Here is a 10,686-nt window from a genome sequence, read left to right as displayed (position 1 = left end):
AATTTATGTGAGTATTTATCAGGGCTCTGTGGGTGGAAAAGAAAATTCAAATGGTGCAGATTCAAACACAAAGCCCTTTAACACAGGCTCTGTACAGAGAACCAGAATTTCACCCTAAGCTTCCAAGGTAAAGGCACCTTATTAACAGTACACTTTGACCTAGAATCACTTTCTTGATGCTTCTTGCGTAACATGCCTTGAAAGACCCATTTAAAAATAATCAGCAGCACATATGGTGTGTACAGTTAAATTCCCCCTACCCCCAAATGTATTTGATCAGTGTAAAAGTATCTTTGAGGTACAAGTTGAGAAGAGATACATTTTAAATCTACAGTAATCTGCTTATATTATTATAGACCTTTAGCAGAGGAGGACTGGCACTATATGTTTAGATTTCTAGCAAAATTTGATAGGTCTTTGTCAAAGGAAATAAAATAAACCTGATTAAAAATATGATTTATCTGAAGAGCTTAACACTTCTGCTTTTGGTACCTGCAAGTTTTCCCTCCTACAAACACCAATAAATAAATTAAATAATATTTTTCACCAATGGCAAAACAGAACAGGCATTTAGTTAAGATCTCACTCCTAGGCATTTTCAACTTAAAGGAGGTCCAGTTGTTCATTGCCCACTTTCCAGGATATTACTTCCAGCCAGCTGTATGCACTCTCCCCAGTTGTTCTGCTGAAGTTCTCTCAGTACCTCACTGATCAAATCTTCAAGAAACATTCCAATGGAGTCCTCTTGCTTTGCCAAACAAAGCAGACAGCTGTCAGTGGTTCAGGTGTAGAGAGAAGGATGTCAAAACAGAACTGTTAAATGTTCAGAAGCCATCTTATTTCTCAGAACTCTGTCTGACAGTGGAGATTAGAAAAAGAGAGAGACTTTTCCTATGTTTTTTTGTTGTTTCAGGAAACAGAGTTTCTTTCCTTTTATGTCGACTGCAGAACTCTGCTTTTTCATGTTGAAAAGAATAAGACAGCTAGTTAAATGACCAGGCAATAGCCAAAGTCAGAGCACAGAAAACTGTCAAGGAAAAATTCTCTTTTTTGCATGGTGGCTGTCAATGATAACAAATATTGCGATGGTCCAGGATTTGTTAACTAGATGTCAACAACAGGAATAATAAAATTCTCAATTCTATTCACACTTAAATACACAATAAAATTGGTAAAGTAACTATGAATCTTGTTGACAATCCCTCCACACCCATTGGCAGTCTGCTGCAGTCTTGAATTCCACAAAGAGCAACTGGCAGCTATTAATTTCCCTCCAAATTCTCCTCCCAACACTTCCTTCCCCTCACCACTGCAACCACCAATACAACCGCCCACCCAAGCATTTGTTGCTGTTGTCACTTGAAGGCAGCAATACACAAGTCAGGTTATAATTTACACAAAGACTTAAAACACTAGCTGCTTAATAGTACAGTAACATTAGACACATGAGAAGGGTCAGGTATATTTTTTCTTCCTTCATAAGACTTACAACAGTATACAACAGCAACCGACTTTGTTTTTAGCATTATAAACAACTATACATTTTTATTTACATTTAGTATTAGCATGCTGAAAGTAACTCCATACTGACGGAGGCTGATATATTTAAGGACCGCTGTACATGTGTTTTTCAACACAGAACTTGCATGGCAAGAAACATTTATCACATGGAAAATATTAACTATATTTGAAAAGAAAGGGCTCAATCCTGCAACCCTTCATAATTCTCTTGAAGCCACTGAGATTTAACCTTGTAAGGATTGCTCCCATGAGTACGGCTTGCAAAACCAGGCCCCGAGTTGTTTAAGGAATTAAAATGAGTATTCCTGATGTGGATGGCTACCTTACTGAGAGATGACACCACTCATGAAATAAGTTCAGTACTACAGGGGCATAGTCACAGTGTAGGAGAACACAAACCAGTTTCTATCATGCTTCAACTCCAGGAGAAACCAGGACAATCCTGATAAAAAATGATGTGACACCTGGACCACAGATGAGAAAATGTAGCTTCTGGTCAGCTTGGGATATGCTATGCCACAAAATAAATAAGATTAAATTGTTAAAATCAGTTGATAAAACTGAATGAAGATCTGGGAAACTGGAATTCTCCTGCAATTTTCAGCCACAAGCAGATAAAAATCCATTCAATCTGGTAGAATCCCTGTCTGTTAGGGCAGTTGTTCCTGGAATCCTACCCTGAAAAATATTAGCTGCTTCTTGGTAACTTTGTGCCCTATCCTGTGACGTACTGAGCACTCAACTCTCAGTACTGTTGATAGCAGGCTGAGATGCCTTCAGCAGATGGCAGGATTTAGGACTTAAAAAAAAAAAGAAAGAAAAAAGTCAGATTGATATAGCAGTCTTGCTAAAGCCTCCTGACATATTACTCTTGCAGTACACATCTAGAACCAGTCCTGTGTGAAGATGAAATGTAACAAGTATTAATATACTATGTTGACTATTCAAGAGTGCACATGTGGTGGAATAGGTGATTCTACCTCATTGCTTTTTATCTCTGCCCTCTAGTCAGAAAAAGGAAAAAGTCTGGGGGGAAAAATGAGGAAGTGGGGAGAGAGGGAGGGAGGGAGAGAGCAGGGAAAAGTTTGAGGGTCGCGTTGTACACCATTCAAGCAATAGTATAGCATCAATTGCTCCACTATGACATAATTTCAAAACAGTACAAAGCCTTTTCATACTGATTGTTAACTCTACCCTTAGCATCACTGCATTCTGTTGCTGGAGATCTCTTTAATCATTGGCCCTCCACAAATCCCAATACTCAGGGTTCATAACTTTAGACACGATTTTCAAATGTGAATAGTTGAAAATAATGGCCCTTTAAGATGCCTCAAATTGGGCACCCAAAAATGGAAGCACCTAAAATCAGTAGTCATTGGAAAATCTTGTCTTGACTATATCTCAAAATCCACAGTATGTTCCACATATATAACCTAACAAAACAGCACTGAAACAAACTTAATACAGAAACCTCTGTGTCCTGGTATCACATTGACAAAAACAATCTCTTCTTGGTGTGGTCATCTTTTGCGGTTACACACTGCCATATAAAGACAGGCACAGTTACCTAACTACTTTAAAAGAATAAATACAAAACATGTTTTTCCCCCCTTTAGGATTATTTTTACTCTTGACAATATTTGTTAAAAATATTACATCTGTCTGTAAGAAGATAATATCCTCCTTTGCATAATAGGGAAAAATAAACTCTACAGAACACACAACAGACATTCCAAATTGGCACGTAGGTGCTTTAAAGTGTTAGCATCTTGGAGTTGTAACTGTAGAGGGCTGCCTTTGCCTTCCCAGGTCCCCCAGACTCATAAAGGGTGGAACTGTATGAATGTTAAAAGACAAGAATACATAAAAACAGTAAATGTTTATTTTCTTAGAAAAAAGGGATTCAAATGATTGTGATCACACTTCCATTTGCGTTCAGAAAAGCCAATACGGTAAGCTTAGTCCTTGATTAAGATACCTATTAAATGAAACTTTTCCCCCTTTAAAATACAAATTTCTGCTCCTGCATCACTTCCAGTATTTGTGTGATAACATGCTTTTAACAGACAATAATTTCTCAACTTCTTCCCAGTAGAGAAACAAGACCTGTCATGGCAAAACACATCCCATCTCCAAAGGCTGAAATCACCAGTAATACTAAGCACTCCAGCCCATCTGTGGACTGACAAACAGCTTGAGGATTTCTTAGAAGCTTGAATGTTCAGTTATGGAAGTTCTGTATAACACTACCTCATCCGAAAGAAAATAGGCCAGCAACCTTAGTAAAATCAACAGCGTCTTTCAGATTAAATTTAAGGATTTCCTGCATACCTGGATACAGATAAGTGAAAAGTTGCAACAAGTTTTAACTAGCAGCAACAAACACAGTTCCATACGAGTTCTTAGCAATATTCCTTATCTGTTGTTTTAAAAAACGCTGTAATTGAATGGAGCATACAACGTGGAAATGATCTTCTTTTGCTATGTAGTGCTGCTCACTCTAGAAGACTTCCAAAAGATTTTGACCGGGTTGTAATCTATTTACACAGTAGTATTCCTGTTTTGATTGGCAGAATTGGCACTATGTGATATCCTCCTCTTCTGAACAGTAATCACGACCCTTTAAAAGAAACACACACACAAATGAACAATTCAAGAGAGAGAGAATGAAAAGCAAATAAGTAATTGGAAACATTGGGTAAGATGACTGAGGTTTACAGGGAAGTACACACACCTTTCATCCACATATCGCAGCGGATTCTATTTACTGATTTACAAAGATAGTTTACACATAGATGCATCTAAATAGATGCAGAGATGTAGATCCACCACTAGAATACAGCAACCTATGGAGTGCAAGGCAGCAGCCATTATAATAGTATAAGCAAAATAAGACAACCATTTTGGGAACAGAAAAATGAAGAGGAATACTTTATCTATTAAAAGCAACAAGGGATTTTTATATGAGCAAAATACATCCATATTGAAATTAAACCAGGACAATGAGGCTAATACCCTAAAGCTTGTGAAAAGTTTCAGGGAATTCTTACTGACCAGGTGAGTTATATTTTATGTCTCATCTGAAATATGAGACTTCCAGTAGTACAGTTCCCCTGTTCATCAAGATCACTGATGCTTGAGGGGATTCCGCTTAGTATCCTTATTAAACTCTTCAATGTAACTAAAGGCCTGCTGAGCAACACAGACACTTTCCAAGTGGCCAAACTGCACTGCATAGCAGAAACTGCCATTCTATCTCACCCGTATAAATACAGAAAGATTTATAAATGCTATAAAACACTTCTAATGCCACAAAACTACTCTACATCAACGGCCAGACTGTGCCAGGCCCTGCATGGGTGCACTGAGGATGCAAAGAACCTCACTCAATCGGTGCCACCATGAAGGGGTTAGACACAATGTATTCCCCTTAGTGCAAGGTCTATGCAATGCAGTACCCTCACCTCCACTAGCCACTCCAAAGGGGCTGGACACGAAGGGGCAAGGCCTCCTGTTCAAGGTACAGTGAATCCCAAAGCTCCTACTAGGACCTTGGTCATCCATGCTATCTCTAAACACAAACCCCAAATGTCCATAGGTAAGATTAATCCTTGAAACCTAGTCCAAGTATTAAAAGCCTATCTGCACTACTTCCTTCTGTTCCTATGTGCAGGCTACACTCAGCAAACACATGCACAAACACACAGGTAAAAAGTATTGGCTGAAGCATGTCAAAGAACTAGTTACTAAGGGCAAGGAAAAGGAGGAAAAACAGAGGAAACTCATGTCTCTGGAGAAGTCTGGGGCAGGGAGGGCCCCGGCTGGAATAAAAGCCTGATAGTATTCTGAAAGCACAGAGGGCCAATTCAGCCCAACAGCAAATGGGTGAAACACCACTAGATTGAATAGAGTTGTGCCCACACTCCAGTGAAATTGGGCCAGTCTTGCTAGGTCTTTATGCTCAGGAAGAGAATTTTAAGATAAAATTGTTTAACAATTGCAAAGTACAGAATTAAGACAAATACCTGCTCAATAATTCAGGGGGGGAAAAAAGTCTTCAAAGCCATCTTGTTTCATTTTCTGCCGCTGCTTAAAAGTTATTTGATGCACATGATACACGCACTGTACACTGGCTAGGAATAGAGGCTATAAAGTGGCTCGGGGTCTGCTGCTTTGAGCTGCCATGGGATAATGATGTCCACTTTGGTTTGGTGGCATATCTTTGCACCTGTCCTCCCAGTCTAAACCCTAATGCCAGCAGTGCCTTACTGTCAATGGATGAAGATGGAAATTTGTGGTTTTCATTTGTAGATTAAAAAAGGATTAGCACTCAACAGACATATATTTAGTCCCACCTTAGTGGCCATCAGAAAAGCTAAAAAATTTTCTTGGTTTTAGGGGGAGGAGGGGGAGGGGACAGACAGGGCAACATTTTACAGAAAGGCCAAAATCACCCAGTTTCCTTTATTTCAGACACCCTGACAGAATTCCTAAACTCTTAACAAAACTATGTGATTAAGCACTGATGAAGAAGTACTTGTCAACACAGGCCAACATACTGTATAGCTGTGAAAATCACCCTCAAAGAATAATAACTGAGGCCAAAGATATTTCCTGCTGATTAGAGACTAGGAGACTTGATAACCCAAAGTGGAAACACTAGCTGGTCATTTATTCCATGGGAAATGCTCTGCCCTGGGCATTATTATTACTGTTAGAGGCTGTTGTAGAAGAAAAACATTTAATGTTAACTAGCATCTCCCCTCATCCTCCTTCCATTTTTCTTTTTTTCCACTGTATTTTTGAAAGTGAAGCAGAAAGATGGAAGGAAAATGTTTTTGAAGACGTAGACAGAATAAATCTTAGCAGTGTTATGGACATACATCCTCCTCATCCCAATCCTTGAATTTAAATTGAAGTTGGGGTACTGTCATCAGCCATTTTGTTTACTTATCTGCTTCCCTGCATAAAGAATTGTTCACTTCTGTGCCTAAAAGATGGGGCAGTTCCCATGTTTGCTTCCCTTGTGATGACCATTTTAAGGTAGGTTTCAGAGTAGCAGCCGTGTTAGTCTGTGTTTGCAAAAAGAAAAGGAGTACTTGTGGCACTGAGGTGCCACAAGTACTCCATTTTAAAGTAATTATTGCCTGGTGTGGCAGTCGGCTCAGATGCCTGATCTACTTTTAAAGTATTCTGTCAGCTTTCTGATTCCAATTAGCTTGCGTAGGCAGCAAAAGCACTTGAAAGAGAAGGAGTGCAAGTGCTGGCTGAAATACTTCCCACATTTCCCTGAAGTGTGATATGTAGATATTTTACACATGATCCCTTAAAGCAACTAGAAGGAGGAGACTTCAGCCGAACATACTAATTGAATTACAAAGCGAAAACAAGGCCCTATTTGAATTAATATAAACAGCCATCTCAGCACTGCACTGCATCGTCACACCAGTGCTTTCACATTAAAAAGCTTCAAATTGCAATATGGATTCATTTCTCAGTTTAACTTCAAATAGAGCAGTGAGGAGGAATGGCCTTGAACAGACCCACCAGCTGTCAAGAAGAAGACGGGGCAGTCTAGTTTGAAGACAAATAGCAGTTTTATTTACTTAAGTTTGTAATAGGCTCTCCCCCCACCCCCCATATCTTTAGGGTGGGATAAAATTGAATTATTTGTAATAAAGGTTTCCACTAAAGACAAACCAGTTAGTAGTTTTCACACAAGTTAGAAGGTTCAGTTAAAGACTAGTTTTTAACCCAGTACTAGACTGAAAACTGCCGGGTCTGTGCCAATATTTTGCCTCAAGTGCACCAACTTGAATTAACATCACACTTTTTTTCCCTAATGAAGAAACAGCCTAAGGCTAAGGCCAGGTCTCTGCTATAGAATTCTGTTGGTCGGGGTGTGAAGAGTTGAGATCCATGACCAATTAGGCTGGGGGTGGCAGCAGTGTAGATGCTGCAGTTGTATTGGTAACTTGTTTTGCTTGAGGGGGCTGGAATAAGCCACACCAGCAAAAGCATGGTTTTGCCAGCATAGGATGTATCCACACGAGGAGTGCTTCACTAATACAGTATACCAGTATAGCTACACCGTTATAGCGAGTGCTCCAAGGATAGACATGGCTTAAGGCAATTCAAATGTGACTCTTTGCTTGTACAAACCACACAGGGCTCAGCCTTGCAAAGCACTGAGCACTCTGTTGCAGATGCAGCAAAACACTTCCACACATGCTTAACTTTAAGCAAGTGAGTAGTGCCACTTAACTCAATGGTATTACTCATGTTAAAATTTAGCATGTGCTTAAGTACATTTGCAAGTGTGTAAGCAGTCCTAATGGGCCTAGAAAGGACCCACTGTGCTCAGTGCTTTGCAAAGATCCAGTCCACAGTCAGATAGTTACTTGTTACATTTAAAATGAAAAATTACAGATATACCGGGGCGGGGGGAAGTGGGGGAAAGAAGAGGTGACTCTTCCTTGAAGCTGGTGTGTGTGACAGCCACCCTTCATTCAGGACAAATGCAAGAAGCAGTTATGCTCCTTTTGGAGTAAGATAGATGAAACACTAAGAGCCACCAGCCAAAGTGCCAGGCCACATGCGAGCTTGATCAGGAGTTGAGCTATACAGGCAGAGGGATTTCACTAGTGTCTGAATGCAAATGCAGAGAGCTAGGTATTGTTTGATGGAGGTGTGTGTGATTGTGAGAGAAGCTGACAGAAAGATCACAGAAGCAGCCAGAGATGATAACAGAAAGCCAAGAGCAGCCAGAGAAGCACCTGCAGTGTTACCCTGGGAGAAAGCTAAGGATATATCTACACAGCAAAGGAAGGTATGATTATAGCACAGGTGGGCTTGCTGCCTGACTACATACCCATGGTCTCCAGCAAGCTTGTACTCAGCTGACTAGCCTGCACTGCCTACCCACACTATGATCACACCTTCATTTGCTGTGTACAAATAGACTGAGACACAGAGTTTTCTGGTCTGAGTGTTGGCTAGAAAAAGAGGCTTGGAATAGTTTCCTGACACAATATCTCCTGGTGTTCGATTCCTACTGTACTCAGGGAAACAGAACTTTGTGTGCACTATTTGTAAATAAACTGGATGAAATCCATCTCTCTTTCTAACGGGAACAACCCACAAGACCCTGAATATTGGCTAACTGCTTGGGTCAAAAGGGGTAACATTCTTATAATTATGATAGCCAGTTCAATATAATAAGCAGAAGTTTTAAAATGCTCCCACTAAAGATTATCAAGATCAAGTAAAAATATAAGAGGAGGGAAAAAATAGTCCAGGTAATTTCCAGTATACACCACTTTTTTGGCCTCTCATGTCTTATTTTTGTAGGATCACCTGCACCGCAAAAATACTTTAATACAAGTCTGTGAGTGTAAGGGGAAAAAAGAGATGGCATGCAGCTCTCTTCAACAGCTCACATGCAGGGGATAATAAAAAGTTAGTAGCTGGGTTCCCCTTCCCCCCTTTTTGCTGCATCTTGAAACTGCAAGTATTCTGTATGTTTTATGATATCCTTTATACACAAAAAAACTTCATTCTGTTGTTCTAGATGACAGACTGATAAATTCTCATGGCAGGAATACTGAAGCCTTCCGAGTTAAACGGCTTTTTGTGCAGCTGACAGAGTTCTACACAGAAAAACAAAAAAGGGTATCTAAGGAGACACTGCTTCCACTATCACTCCAAAGTTTGGCACCAGAATCCTTTAGCTGGAACCCAAAGCAAATAAAGGGGAAGGAGGAAGAGGACTGCTGGCCTGATGGGGTGAAATGAATTGCACCAAACAGTCCTTTCTTCTGCTATCACTAAAAGGGCTGGCTCTACACAGTGGCCTCTTTCAGAATAGATCCCAAAGCTGGGAAATATTAAAGTGGTTCTTACGGTGGGAACTCTTTTCATCAATCTGTTTTTGTTTACAGTGTTCATGAAAGGGTGGGAAGAAAATGCTAAGAGGAGGCACAAAATAAATGTACACTGAGTTAATTTTTTCATTTCTTATTCTTGTAAGGTAAATCAATGGATGCATTAAGAGCAATCCACTTTACTAATGAGTTTTAGTCTAAAACTCCTGCACTCACATATGTTTCAGTTAGCAAATTCCTTATTTCTAATGGCACGCTTTACACACCGTACAAGAGACTGCTTTATGTTGCCGATTGGGTATCATGCCCACAGTTTTACTAATGAGATCTACTGAGTCATTACCATAGAATGACTGTTTGGTGGCCTATGCCAATGGAAGTTGATGGTCTTAAATCCAATTCCCAATGCACAGGTATAAATATAAAAAAACACTGTTGAGAACAGTTCCATTGTGGGCAGTCTTCAGCAGAAAAGACAAAGATTGAATTCTTAGAGAGACCTAGCTTCCCTCGAATCCCAGAGGTGATCCCTCTAGATTGGGGTGAAGCACATTGCTGTAGCACTATGCAGAAGTCTGCCTTGTAAGTGTGTTTTGTGGAGAGAGGTCTTCAATGTCTAGGGCTGTCAATCTGGCATTTCTTAAGAGCAACAAAGTCACTTATAAAATATTTATTTAAGTGGAAAGGGAACAAAAGATTCACATGTATAAATAAAAGTGTGTGTTCAGAAGATATTAAAAGATTCAAGAACAGGATGTTAACTCCTTTTGGAGCAGGGCCGAAGTCAAGTGGCAACAGAAAATGTGTCATTATTTAATCAGTTATATACCAAAATGAGGGAACAAAGGCTTTAAAAATATTGTGGAACTTTAAAATCCTCTACTGCTTCTCTCTAGAATGTTAGGTCTTCAATGAAAAAGTCAGCTCTAGAAATTGTTTCGACTCTAAGTTTTCTGAACGAGAGTAGTTACACTGATATAACAAATGTGTAGTGTAGGTATCTCACACTGGTATAAGAAGTGATTTGCCCTAGTCTGCACTAGGGTTTTATATTGATGAAACTACAACTGGTGAAAAAAATCCCCAGCACAGACCAGACATTAGTTGTTAGGTATGTAATTATATCTTATAGCATTGATGTTTTTGCTCTAGGAGGATGTTAAATGTGCCTACAGATTGAGATAGAAACAATAATAATTTATAAATAAAATATTGACTATAATGAAGATAATTTGGTTTCTCATTTTAATACTATGCTTCATACTTGTGATGCTAGGGTAAA

General features: G+C 39.5%; 1 protein-coding gene across 4 annotated transcripts in view; it reads right to left on the bottom strand.

The window, feature by feature from the left end:
* Positions 1–2,081: 2,081 nt before the first annotated feature.
* C8H1orf21 (chromosome 8 C1orf21 homolog) overlaps positions 2,082–10,686 on the bottom strand; it is a 199,996-nt gene continuing 191,391 nt past the window's right edge. For 3 of the 4 annotated variants that reach the window (XM_074961122.1, XM_074961123.1, XM_074961121.1), the window contains exon 6: positions 2,082–4,141. In XM_074961122.1, coding sequence (XP_074817223.1) covers positions 4,103–4,141 — 39 coding nt within the window. In that variant the 3' untranslated portion in view covers positions 2,082–4,102. The remainder of the gene's footprint in view (positions 4,142–10,686) is intronic. The other variant, XM_074961120.1, reaches the window with a different exon arrangement.

The sequence above is a fragment of the Natator depressus genome, chromosome 8 (assembly GCF_965152275.1).
Source record: "Natator depressus isolate rNatDep1 chromosome 8, rNatDep2.hap1, whole genome shotgun sequence".
Lineage (NCBI taxonomy): Eukaryota > Metazoa > Chordata > Testudines > Cheloniidae > Natator > Natator depressus.
The sequence above is the reverse complement of the archived record's forward strand: the minus strand, read 5'-3'. Positions and strand labels throughout refer to the sequence as shown.